Here is a 13,588-nt window from a genome sequence, read left to right as displayed (position 1 = left end):
ATATAACTTGTCTCTGTGTAGACTTTCGATAATCTGTAGCAGCATTTGCTGCTCCTCATTTTTGATCATACTTAATGTTCAGTAAATACAGGTAAGTGAATTCAGCACTGATTGTGTTGAATGCGTAGCTTGGTTTCAGAAGACCTTATTCAAGTATAGTGCTGTTCCAGTGTCGTTCCAGTCTCAGAGTGGTATAGTTGATTTTTTGCCACAGGTGCCTCAGACAGTAAATTTGGCCGAACTTGCATATCTTTGCAGCGTATTTTGGAAACATGGAGTGTTGGACTTGTCAGATGTGTGCAAATGGTTAGCAGGAACATGCTTAGATTATGTGCATACAGGCTGTACAAATGTACAAGGTAAACCCGTCTTGAATCCATCTTGATTCTTCTAGAAATTTGTAGCTGTCTCTGAGTGGTTCCCTATTAGATTCTGTAGTATTACTGGTAATTGTTTACATAGACTGTTTCAAGTTGGAAGGGACCCATAAGGATCCCTTTCCCATAAGGAAATTCCTAGTTCTCTCAGGACTACCTAACACTAAACCATATGACTTAGATCATCATCCATATGCTCCTTGAACTCTGGCAGGCTTGGTGTTGTGGCCTCCCTGGGGAGCCTGTTCCAGAGACCACTCTCTCTCAGTGAAGAACCTTTTCCTGATGTCCAGCCTGAACTTCCTCTGACACAGCTTCTTGGTGTGACCTTTTGTGAACTTGTGACCCTGAGAAGTCGTTTTCAGAGTGTTGATACATCATTGTCGCCCAGGCCCAAGATAGTTCAGTTTCAAATGTGTTTACAACAGTACTTCGCATTTTAGTATCAGAGTTCAGTCTGAGAACAAATGCAGTGTTATAGTTTGGACTTTGGCTCTAGTTCTGTGTTGTACATCTTTGATAATTAACACCCTAGGAGTTTAATTTGTTTTACTGAATTTCGTTAAGGCTTGGCATATCACTGCAAGGCTGCCTGTTTGTCTTTTATGTCCATTTGTTGATAGACATAACATAGTGATAGGCTTTTACAGAAAGGTAAGCAGAACAATGTTGCATTATGAAAGTCTCATCATAGGATTATGCTGGGTGTAGTCATCTGAAGTCTACAGTGTCTGTGCTGTACTACCTTGTGTGAGTGGAGGGTGTTTTTTATGGGGGATATTGTGGATGCTTCTGTTATTTTTGTGTGTGTTATGCTACATAGGACATTATTTGGAAGTTTCTAGATACAACATTGTATGTGAAAATAATTTGGCAGCAGTCTTGAAAGAATCATAGAATGGTTTGGGTTGGAAGGGACCTTAAAGATCATCTAATTCCAACCCATCTGCTGTGGGTAGGGACACCTTCCTCTAGACCTGGTTGCGCTAACGCTAAGCCCAGTCTTGAGCACTTCCAAGGATGGGGCATCACAGCTTCTCTGCACAGCCTTTGCCAGTGTCTCACCACCCTCATAGTGAAGGATTTCTTCCCTATATCTAATCTAAATCTACCCTCTGTCAGCCTCAATGCATTCCCCCTTGTCCTGGCAGTACATGCCATTGTAAAAAGTCCTTCTCCAGATTTCTTGTAGGCCCCTTTAGGTACTGAAAGACTCTTGTAAAGTCTCTCCAGAGACCTTCTCTTCTCCAGGCTGAGCAAGCCCAGCTCTCTCAGCCTGTCTCCATTGCAGAAGTGCTACAGCCTTCACAGCGTCTCCATGGCCTCCTCTGGACTCAAGCAGGTCCATGTCCCTCCTGGTGTGAGGGCCCCAGAACTGTATGCAGAACTGCAGGTGGGGTCTCATGGGAATGCAGTGGAGGGGGAAAATCCCCTTCCTCGACCTGCTGGTGTTGTAGTTTAAACTCGGTTAGCCCCACAGCCGCTTTCTGACTTCCCTCCCTCCACCCACCAGCTCCCAGAGGGGTGGGGAGGAGAATCAAAAGAATGTAACTCCCATGGGTTGAGATAAGAACAGTCTAGTAACTAAGGTATAACACAAAGCCACTACTGCTACGACCAATAGTAATAATGATAAGGGAAGTAATAAGGGAAGCGAATACAACCGCTCACCACTTGTGGACTGATACCCAACCCGACCTGAGCAACTATCTATCCCTTCCAGGTAACTGCCCCCAGTTTATAGACTGCGTATGACATGCTGTGGTACGGAATACCTCTTTCGCTAGTTTGGATGAGGTGTCCTGTCTCTGCTTCCTCCTGGTTTCCCCTCCTCCCTGGCAGAGCATGAGGCTCAGAAAGTCCTTGGTCAGAGTAAACTTTACTGAGCAGCAACTAAAAACATCGGTGTTACCAGGGCTGTTCCCAGGCTGAAAGTCAAAACACAGCACTGCACCAGCTACTAAGAAGTAGAAAAATGACTGCTACTGCTGAAACCAGGACAGCTGGTCATGCTGCTTTTGATGCAGCCCAGCATACAGTTGGTTTCTGGGCTGTGAGCGCACATCGAAGCTGACTCATACTGAGCTTCTTGTCAGCCAATACCTCCAAGTCCTCCTCAGGGCTGCTCTCAAACTGGTCTCTGCCCAGCCTGTATTTGTGCTTGGGACTGAAAGAATTACAGCTGAAGATCATTAAATAGATCTAAATAGGTTGCATATTCTGAAAGTATCTTTTGTTTTCTTTTTCTCCCCTGCCAGAAAAGGAGCAAATCGATACCTGACTGTGAAGAAGAAGGATGGCTCAGAACTAACACATGCAATAATGACTTGTGTCTTGGCTCCCAGTACAAAACATGCTGTTCAGAATTTAATTCAGAGATTTCCTGTAACAAATAAAGAGCGAACAGAACTTCTGCCAAAGACAGAGCGAGGAAGTGCGTGTGCTGTTGAATCTGGTACGTTCAGCGTGTCTTCTGATACGCACTTGTGAATCAGCACTGCATAAAAAAAATGCAGCAACTCACAACCCAACCACAAAACAAACCCCTTTCTTTCCTGTCTCTACCATTCCAAGTGACTCCCTCCCCCACCACAGACCCATTAATTTTCTTGACTTTCAGTTGTTAATATAGGGTCTTTTAAAAGTGGTGTCATGAGGAACTTAAGCAGTCATGTCATCCACGTTCCCATTTCTCCTCTGTGCAAAGTTACTTTTGAATCTTTATTCCAGTTCCAGGCAAATTTATTTGGAAGCACATTTCTGAAATGTGAGGTCCTACAAGTTCCATGAGGTGAGATGGGGAAAAAGAAGCGTAACCATGACTGTAAGAAAACCCTTACGAGAAAATGAGTCTGGCTGTTCTTAAAGAAATTAATGGTCTCCCAGAATAAGTTGGGGTTATTTTTGTCATTTTCTAAAATAGATTTGGTCCCTCTGAAACTACTATATAGACTTCTTGATTTCTACAGATTGAAAGAATTCAGTGGAAGGCAAACTTCTGATATATTATGTTTTTTTTTAAACAATGCTTTTAACAAGATTATTGCTTTAACAGTTATGAGTCTAAGAGTTATGTTGTTTCTATATGCAAAGCTGGGTGTAGTGCACGCAAAGCACTTGTACCAGTATGCTTTGTTCCATTGTAAATTTCTGACTAACAGCATTTCATGCTTTAAGCACTTCCTTTTCTAGTTTTCTTTTTCAGTTGTTTCAGTTGTTTAATAGGATCGTTTAATGAACAGAGTGAAACTATAATAAAAGCAATTCCTTAGGGAAGTAAGGCATACACAATATCAATATGGAGGTGTGAATATGTAAACTTGATAAAAGTCCAGGAAAATATGCCAGGCTGCTTTTCTTAGGTTTAGTTTCTATTTCTGTTTTTGCTTTTCATGACCTTTTTTGACTTTGAGCAATTCACTGGGATAGTCTGGTTTTGTTTAAAATATCTGTGAAAGTAAAAACTCATTTGAACAATATTTATTTCAAACATTGTAACAGAATGTGTTGTTATGAATATGGTTTTTAAATGTGTGATGGGTTTGTCACTTCATCGGTAGGGGTGCATATAAAATCAGGAATATTCATTTTATGTACTGTTTGAAAACAGTTTTTTTAGTGACCTTTTGTATCTAAGTAAATTGATAACTTCTCTTACAGAAAACAGAGAAGTGAACAAGACAAGTGGACGACTTAACAATGGTATACCCCAGGTTCCACTGAAAAGAGGGGAATCGGAGTTTGATTCCTTCAGGCAATCCCTACCAGTTTTTGAAAAACAGGAAGAAATTGTCAAAATAATAAAGGAAAATAAAGTTGTTTTGATTGTAGGAGAGACTGGATCAGGAAAAACTACTCAAGTATGTTTCTTTAATGAAGTAACAAAGATAACAGTATTTATATAAAACTAATGCAAATTTTATAATATTTCTGTAATACGGGATTTCTTTATGCTAGTTTTGCTAGTTCATTTTCTTGCTTTTGAAATACTATGCCAGCAGATGTGTACTAAAAGCATAACAGTTCTGCACAATTTTCTGATAAATACTAGGTTCTCATTAAAATAGTGTAAAATATTGAAAGAAAGGTAGCTATGATTTTCCTTAGCCTTTTTCTTTCCTTAGCCCTTTTCCTTCCAAAGCTAGTTCTGCTCTTAATGTCTAGAGTAGAATACTGTTGTGTTAAAACCTTTTTTTTTTTTTATAGATTTTTCTGAAGCAGGAGAGGAAAGCTTTTGTACAACTTTTGTAACTTTTTAACAGATTAAACTTAAAATCAGAAATTTATTTTCAAGTACAATTGCAATGATAATTCTATAGTGAATTCTTTTGCTACCTGTGTAATATTGAGATGCAGTTCAATTGTTTCACTGTGGTAAACAAGCTGACTTTATCAAACTAAAAAGTAAATTTAAACCACTTCTTTACAGATACCTCAGTTCCTTCTTGATGACTGTTACAAAACTGGAACTCCTTGCCGTATATTTTGCACTCAGCCAAGACGCTTGGCAGCAGTTGCTGTGGCTGAAAGAGTGGCAGCAGAAAGAAGAGAAAAGATTGGCCAGACAATTGGTTATCAGATCCGATTAGAAAGCAGGTACTACTTCTTAAAGTCAATTGATCTTATGTTGGTATCTTTAGTCTTGTGTACGTTTAAACCACAATGTATTTGGGATACAGCATAGCAAATATAGGTAGGTTATGTTATTTCAGGTCATGGAATATTTAAGAGTGAGAAGGACAGTGTTTGTCTTGTATTTTGCAAGTTCTTGTAGTCAGTTGTCTTTAAGTGAATTGCAGGTGCTTTGTCTTGATTTCTTTTTGGGTGTTGTGTGGAATTCCTTGTCTTATTTTCAGATCAAGTCTACACTTTCCTCTCTTTTTCTGCCAACTTAACAGATATTGATACAGAAGTTCTGCAGGTTTAACAATAGATAGGAAGACCTCTGTGCTATAATGAATGCTGTGTAGTGAAAGTTCATAGGGGACGTAAAAAGGAAAAAAAGCAACATTTTAATATTGAGCATTATTTACCAGTATAGTTTGGGTAAATTTTACTCTGTTTCATCTTTGTTTAAAGCATGAAGTGACACAAAAGTAGAGATTTCTAAGTCACCTAAGGAATTTGTTCCTAAAGGAGAGAAGGAATTGATGAAAGTCTGAAGGTTGTGTGCAGTTTCTACATTCTGTGAACTGTGAAGGTAGCGGGATTTCCAGGAATGAGCAGCAGTTGATCTGTGAGTGAGAAGATGGCAAAAGGTATAGCTGTTGCTTGTATGGATGAAGATACCACATAGCTAATGAAAATTAGTGCACTCGAACAATAAAACAAAGTTAAAGAAGAATTTGAATACGTGTCAAAAGCTTACAAGGCTATTAAGGGATTAAAAGAACTAGTAAAGATGAATTGCAAATAATGGTTAATATGTGGAAGTATGATGCTGGCTGAAGCAGAACAAATTGAAATGGAAGAATTACTGGAAGCAGTGCAGAAAATCCTGCTTAAGAAGAATCAACAGATTAAACTCAGGAGAAAGATCAAAAAGGAGACATGGCAATATTTTCAACTTTCGGCAAAAAAGATGTGGGCTGGAGGTAGTTACAGTGATGATTTCTAGAAGGCTACTGAAGAAGAGAGAAGAGTAGAAATGGGTAAAGCAAAGGAGGGATGAATTCCAAACTTGGAAACAAATACGCATATAATGACTAGGAACTCACATCTTCAGGGAAAGAACTGTAGAGTACAATACAGAGCAACTTCATGGTACTTAAGATGGCAGTGCTGGAGAAGATAATGGCAATTGCTAGTTTTACTAGCTAACTCTGCCACAGGTACTAGAATAGTCACTTTTTAAGAATTTGAAATTCTTGAAAAAGCATTTGAAAAGGATCAGCTGATTTCTTTGTGATTCAGTCATGTGCAGTGTATTGGGATTGCGTGGCAAGGTTTTGGTAGAAGGGGTCTGTCTACCTGTGAGAAGCTGCTAGAAGTTTCTTCCATGTCCAACTGAACCAATGCCAGCTGGCTCCAAGGAGGACCCATTGTTGGGCAAAGACAAGCCTGTCAGTGACAGTGGTGGCACTTCTGGGATAATGTATTTGAGAAGTGGGGGGGGGGGGGGGGGGGGATGAAACACACCGCAAAAAAACCCAACCAAACTGTGCAATTACAGCTGGAGAGAAGAGTGAGAGCACATGGCAGAAACAGCCCTGCAGACACCCAGATCAGTGCAGGAGGGAAGGAGGTGCTCCAGGAACCAGAGCAGAGGTTCCACTGCAGCCAATGGTGCAGCCCATGGTGAGGTAGGTTGTGCCCCTGTAGCCCAGGAAGGTCCATGGTGGAGCAGATTCCACTTACAGCCCATGGAGGACCCCACACTGGAGCAGGGGGATGCCTGAAGGAGGCTGTTATCCCACGGGAAGCCTCTGCTGGAGCAGGGTCCTGGTGGGACCTGTGGCACCATGGAAAGAGGAGCCTGCACTAGAGAGGTTTGCTGCAGGACTTGTGATCCTGCAGGGACCCATGTTGGAGCAGATGCTGAAGAACTGCAGCACCTTGAAGGTCCTCATGTTGGAGAAGTTCATAGAGGACTGTCTTGTGTGGGAGGGACCCCATGCTGGAGCAGGGGAAGAGTGTGAGGAGTCGTTGTGGTTTAATCCCAGGTGCCAACTAAATACCAAGCAGTCACTCACTTACTCCACTGATCCCACACCAGGTGGGGTGGGGAGAAGAATCAGGAGAAGGTAAAACCTGAGGGTTGAGATAAAAACTGTTTATTGATTGAAGCAAAGTAAATACAATAATTAACAATAATAATAGGGAGCAAAAAAAGAGACTAAGAATAAAATTCAGGAAAAACAAGTGATGCACAGTACAACTGCTTAGTACCCACTGACTGATACCCAGCCCAACCCAAGCAGCGATCCGTCCCTGCTGGCATGATGTGCTGTGGTAAGGAATACGCCTTTGGCTCGTTTGTGTCAGGGGTCCTGTATCTGCTTTCTCCTGGCTTCCCGTGCCCCTCCTCACTGGCAGAGCGTGGGAGACTGAAAAATCCTTGATCGAGGTAGATGCTACTAAGCAGCAACTAAAAAAACATCAGTGTGTTATTGGCATTGTTCTCAGATTGAAGCCAATGTGCCAGCTACAGAATGAAGCAATGTGCCAGCTACTAGAAGGAGAAGTAACTATCACAGCTGGAAACCAGGAGAGAGTCCTCTCCCTGAGGAGGACTCTCAGGGGGATGAGACAACGTGTGATGAGCTGGCTGCAAGCCCCATTCTGTGTCCCCCTGTGCCAACTACACGGGAGGAGGTAGAGAATCTGCGAGTAAAGCCCAGGAAGACAGGAGGGGTGGGGGAAATACTTGGTTTTACTTTTCATTATGCTACTGTGATTCAGTTGGTAATAATTAAACTGATTTCCCCAAGTAAGGTCTGTTTTGCCCATGATGGTAACTGATGAATGATCTCTCCCTGTCCTTATCTTGACTCGCAGGCCTTTCTTGGTATTTTCTCTCCTCTGTCTAGTTGAGGAGGGGGAGTGATAGAGCAGGTTTGGTGGGCTCCTGGTGTACAGCCAGGGTCAACCCACCACACAGAGGGAAATAAAAGACTGTATCCAAGCATATGCTGAAGAACTGGAATCTGTTTCTCCAATGCAGTCCATACTGAATTTTCCAGTAAATTAACATGCAGAGGTTCTCAAGGTTCTGTTTCACTTGCTTATTTATTTATATAAATTTACATCTCAATTTGTTAGTAAATCCGTTTTCTGAAGTTTTGGAGCATAAGCACCAAGGTTGCTTAGGTGCCCTCTGGGAATAGGCATAGTTTAAAAGAAATAGTGTGCAAGGATTCTTTGGTGAGAGAACTGTAATTCTGCTTCTGGTGAGCAGCTATTAAATACTTTAATTTTCAGTAAGTGGTGGAAAGCTAACCACATTTGAATGGTGCAGGAGACTGAAGAATCTTTTTGAACTTTTCAATAGGGTTTCTCCAAAGACACTGTTAACGTTTTGCACTAATGGCGTACTACTTCGCACCCTGATGGCAGGAGACAGCACTCTATCAACCGTGACACATGTTATTGTGGTAAGAATCCTGTTGTATTCATGTGAGCTCTTGCAGTATGTGTTATTTGTTAGTTGGAAGGTGAGATCTTAGTTTTCTTTATTAATTTGCTGAGCATATAAGGTGGTTTTGTTTATTTACAATCAGAATTAACATTGGAGCCTTACTGAATCTTTATTGTAGCATGTAGACTTTTGATGTTTTAAATTTTTTTTGGGGGTAAAAGTACTTTAAGTCCATGACAATATTTAATTTTGGAATCATGATGCAGTTTTGGAGGACAGAGCTCTTAAGTTTTTTTTTCTGAGCTGCCTCTGTCAGAAAGCAGAAAAGCCCTAGGGAGGCTAATGTAGATAAGTTTGTGAGAATTTCTTGTATCGTGTACTTGTTTTAGCAATATCAGGTTTGCAGTCTGTTTGTGCAAATGTTTTTAAGATAATGAGTCATCTAATTTTGAGCAAATTATTTAAGTGCATTTGTTTACATATATGTATGTAAATATTTCTATTGTGGAGTTTGATAGATCAGTGGAACCAGGACGTTTACCACAAGTTCTTCCCTGCTGAAGATAGAAAAATTCATAATTTTAAGTGCTTGTCTGTTAAACTAAATGGAAAAAAGTATAAGAATGATATATACATTATTGGCTTCAGCCTAAAATGTTGTGCTTGTATCCTGCTTTGTAAGTTCATAATATAAACCAAAACAGAGCACACCAGCAGAGATGATTAATCAGTCATGTGCCTTAATTGATGATAAGCTTTGTGCATGACTTAATGGATTGAAGCAATTTAACTTTTTTCTGATTATGTGGTATCGTACATTTAACTGTTCATCAATTATGAAGCAAGAATTTATTAAAATAAGATGTGCAGGATTTGGGTTTGTATTATTATCTTGAAAATGAAATTAAAATATAAGAATTCGAAAAGTTTCAGAAATTCACTTTCACCTCTGAAATCAAGGTATGTGTGGCTTGTGCATTACCAGTGCAGTCTGCTCTGGTGTCTTTATAAAACCTCTTGGAATATTTTTTTACTTCTGGATAGTTTTTAAAAAGAAACTCACTTAAACTAGACGTACACATTTTAATGCATCTATAATGTGCTGGCAAATTACGTATTTTAGTTTTTCTTAAAAGTTCATGTTTCTAAAAAGTTATTATTTTGGATCTGTGATGTTTACCTGTTATTTGTTTTTTGTTTTCTGTTTTATTTTCCCCTTTTGTTATAGGATGAAGTACATGAGAGGGATAGGTTCAGTGACTTCTTGTTAATAAAACTGAGAGATGTGTTGCAAAAGCACACTAATTTAAAACTAATTATTTCTAGTGCTGCTCTAGATGCAAATCTCTTTATTAGGTATTTTGGAAGTTGCCCAGTAATACACAGTAAGTATTTACGTAAACTCTTAAATCTGAATATACCTGCCCTAGGACTTAGAGATCTTACTAAACTGTAGTAAACCAATCTGAGTAAGGGAACATAGATTTATGTTCTCTTTTTTTATTCCTCTTCACCCTCCTGGCTTACAAATTTTCTGCACGGTTGACCTTCTCTGGCACCTTGCAGTCCTCTTTTAACAATGATGTCAAAGTGAAACTGTTTTGAGAAGAAGGTTTTCTGCATGTCAGCCTTTTTTAAGAAGTTCAGCAGGCTCAGGACATGGATAGGATCACTTTCTTTAGAATCTTCTCTACAAACAGTCTGTTTATTTTAGTGAATGTTCCTGAAAAAGAAGTCTCGTGGGTTTTTTTGAAGATTGAAGTGTTTATTTCTAGTTCCCAGTTCTGAATTTCTGCCTAGTGAAATAAGGCTTGTAGACTGTTGACGAATAAACCAGAAGTTACACAATTTCAGTGTTTTCCAAATTTTTTCTTTAGAGAAGGGAAATCTCAGTTAAAATTGTTGTGTGGCTTTCCAGTTTACTCTTTTTGTAGCTTCCTGTTCATTTATTCATATGTTTATTTAGGAAATATCTGATGGCAATCTCTCCAGTTTACCTGAGTAGTTATATTGTTATCACATACTAGTCTTTGCAGGCTAATTGCAACTGAAAAGATACTTTCCCTTTTCCAATCTTGAGAATTAAGAATTAGAAGAGGGTTTAGGTACTTTGTTAATGTAATGAAAAAGATTTGATCCTCCTTCAGCAATATAGCTGACAAAATCCTGACCACAGAAAACAGTATTTTGTAGTTGTGGGTTCCTGTGGTACACAGAGTTTGTGATCAGTGTTGGAAGACTTCCTCTCTGACAGCTTCTAAAAGTATGTGAACTGTAGCTTGGTTTTTCTGAAAAAAAAAGTCCTGGGTGTTTTAAACTCAGCTATGGCAAATGTTTGTTAACAGACAACAAATCAGAATCTAGGGATTTTAGTTCTTCCTGTAAAAAAGAATTCTTTAATGTCCTTAAATAAGCTCTAGAAAGCAGTGATATTGAAAAAGAAATCAGGGTGAATTATTAGAAGATAAACACCACTGGTATGTCTGATTGATCAGGAAGTATTTGGTCAAGAACACCACATTTGGCTGAGGTGATTAAGGAAACTGAGAGAAGTCCCATCTCATACACTCCTCATGAAATAAAGTAGTTTAGTACAAAGGTGCCAATCTGCCTGTGGGATCTTGCACTAAAGCTGTATTAATTATTGTTAGATTTAGTAATCCAGGTGGCAGTTTTACACAGTGAATTCTTTTTTTGTAACCCTAAACAAAAATGGTTATTTTCTTTTTCTCATTTTTATAAAATTTTAATTAATAACTGTCAATCTTATGCGCATTTCTTGCTATAACACTTAATAGAATTGAAGAGATCAGTGATAAACAAAGTGCGCAGCTGATGTTTCCCTTTTAAAATGTTGTTTTGTTTTGTGGCCCAGAATTTTAAGAAAATAAACTCCAGTGAAGATAGTCTTACATTTATTAATACTGTATGAATTATTTATACTTTCAGTACAAGGAAGACCTTTTGAAGTTAAAGAGATGTTTTTGGAGGACATTTTACGAAGCACTGGGTATACAAACAAAGAGATGGTAAAGTACAAAAAAGAGAAGCAGCGAGGTTGGTGGACTTCTTAATTATTAGGTTTGGCACTGAGTCTCACTGATTGAACAAATAAATAGAATTATTCTCTGTTAAAATTTCCATGGTCAAAATATTAAATGACACATGGTTAGATGACAGCAAGTATCTTTAAGTTCCCAGTGTCTACATTATTGAAGTAGATTATGCAACTTCAAAAAGAAATTTTTTCACTTTCAGTGGTTACATTCTATTTGCTTTCAGTTGATAACTGTTAAATTTTTCTTCATTATTAAGGAGTTGAATTGCGTATAATTGGGGACTTTGCCCAGATGAAAACTGTAGAGGCAGAAGATACTATGTGCTGACTTTTGGGTGAAAATTGAAGTGCAGCCATTAAAGAAAGCATGATTTTGTACATCTTGCACAGATGTGGTTCTCATTGGGAATGTTTTCATTGCATTCTTGAGACATGGATGTATTCAATATGTATCCCCAGAAGCATTAACACACGTGAATTTAATGTAGTTGGTTTGCAGTTGGTTAAGTGTATATATATTGTTTGAGACATTTTCCTGACAACTGAAAGTAATGATTGTAGTCTGTATTCAAACAAACAAAAAAAAAGTGTGGGCAAACCCAAAATCTGTACCATCTAGTACTAACTGTATGTTTATCGTGGTGCTTAACTCTGATCACTGTGTATGGAAGAATTCAGCCAAGGCACACTGATGCCTTCTACTGTTTTTTCTGCTTGTACACAAAAGTTAGTTGTTTCATGCAGGAGCTGTATCACTTCTCTTTGGTATTTCACTTCTGGAGAAAGATCTGAACTGAGCATGGCATAGAAGATACTTAGGAAGCGCGTTTGAATGCACTACATTGGAATACTGGAGAGTTAAGCACCCAAATAGTGTTTTTTGCACTGTTCTTATAGCAGATGTTTGCAGTGGTGCACTTCAGGTGCCCTTAATCGTGGAATATTAGACTGATAACAAAATTCTAGATTAAATAAAAGGAGATTGAATAGGTAACTTTGTGACTTGATAGAAGTGTTTTTTGTAACTGAAAACAATAATAAAAATGACTAAAGCTTAAAAAAAAACAGAAACAAACCAAAACCAAACAACAAAACTTTATGCATTCTAGAGGAGAAACAGCAAAGCAGTCTTACTGAGTGGTGCTCTGCTCAGGAAAATAATAGCAAAGTGGAATCTCAAAGACAAAGATCTGTCCCAAGTGCAACTGAGGAGTATAATCTGTTGGATGATGGTGGTGACACAGTATTTAATCAACTGGTAAGTTTTTGCTTTTGTTGGAAGAGGTGTTTAAATCTGCATTGTATTATTACTACCCATGTAAAAACTCTTTTCTAAAGGTGTTACTCCTTTTGTGTGTCTAGAATGATATTAACATTTTTTAATTTTTTTTTATCAGCGTGAATGATCCTAGCTAACATGTGCTTTTCAGTTATGGTGGTTGTACATAGCTTTTGTTCAGATCAAGTGGCTAGACTGCCATTGTTTAAGGTACTTGCATATGATACAATAAATGCTTTCACTATTTGAATGCTGTATTCCTGATTGTTACTTCGAAAACTCACTGTTCAAATTCTTTGTGTCTAATATATGAGGATAAAGACCGCTCTTGGAGGAGAGTCATCTTTCAATGTAGCTTTTTCTCTTCAGGCTGAGAAAGATGTGAATTGCCTTGAGCCATGGCTAATAAAAGAAATGGATTCTTGTCTTTCTGATATCTGGTTGAATAAAGATGTTGATTCCTTTGCTCAGGTGTTCCACCTCATTTTAACTGAAAATGTCAGTGGTAAGTTTTTCATCTTACTGCATTAAAAAAAAAAACCAAACCCCACACCACAAAATGTTTTTTATTTCTGTGGCTACTCTGTCTCCAATTTCAAACGTTATCTTTTGAATTCTGGTGTGTATTGAAAAAAATAGGGTTAGCAAAATTAACGAGGTTTGTAGATACTTCTTTTGAAGTATTGACATGTTTCTGAAATAGTGTTAAAATTCACATGAACTGACTAGTGGGATAAAGTGAGGAAATATTTTCTTCGGGGTGGATTTTGAAAGTAATTTTTATACTACCTTTTGCT

The 13,588-nt window shown here is 38.5% G+C and overlaps 1 protein-coding gene across 2 annotated transcripts in view; it reads left to right on the top strand.

Moving 5' to 3' along the window:
• The window catches only part of YTHDC2 (YTH N6-methyladenosine RNA binding protein C2), a 32,608-nt gene that overhangs the window by 1,236 nt on the left and 17,784 nt on the right, over window positions 1-13,588 (top strand). For both annotated transcript variants that reach the window (XM_057403865.1, XM_057403864.1), the window contains exons 3-10: window positions 2,636-2,832; window positions 4,038-4,237; window positions 4,807-4,973; window positions 8,368-8,470; window positions 9,683-9,839; window positions 11,404-11,511; window positions 12,622-12,770; window positions 13,161-13,296. In XM_057403865.1, coding sequence (XP_057259848.1) covers window positions 2,636-2,832; window positions 4,038-4,237; window positions 4,807-4,973; window positions 8,368-8,470; window positions 9,683-9,839; window positions 11,404-11,511; window positions 12,622-12,770; window positions 13,161-13,296 — 1,217 coding nt within the window. The remainder of the gene's footprint in view (window positions 1-2,635; window positions 2,833-4,037; window positions 4,238-4,806; window positions 4,974-8,367; window positions 8,471-9,682; window positions 9,840-11,403; window positions 11,512-12,621; window positions 12,771-13,160; window positions 13,297-13,588) is intronic.

This window comes from Pezoporus wallicus, unplaced genomic scaffold, assembly GCF_028554395.1.
Source record: "Pezoporus wallicus isolate ANWC-B61680 ecotype Strahan unplaced genomic scaffold, APGP_CSIRO_Pwel_v1 contig_8209, whole genome shotgun sequence".
NCBI classification, from domain to species: Eukaryota; Metazoa; Chordata; class Aves; order Psittaciformes; family Psittacidae; genus Pezoporus; species Pezoporus wallicus.
Note: the sequence above shows the minus strand (reverse complement) of the source record. Positions and strands in the feature narration are given on the sequence as shown.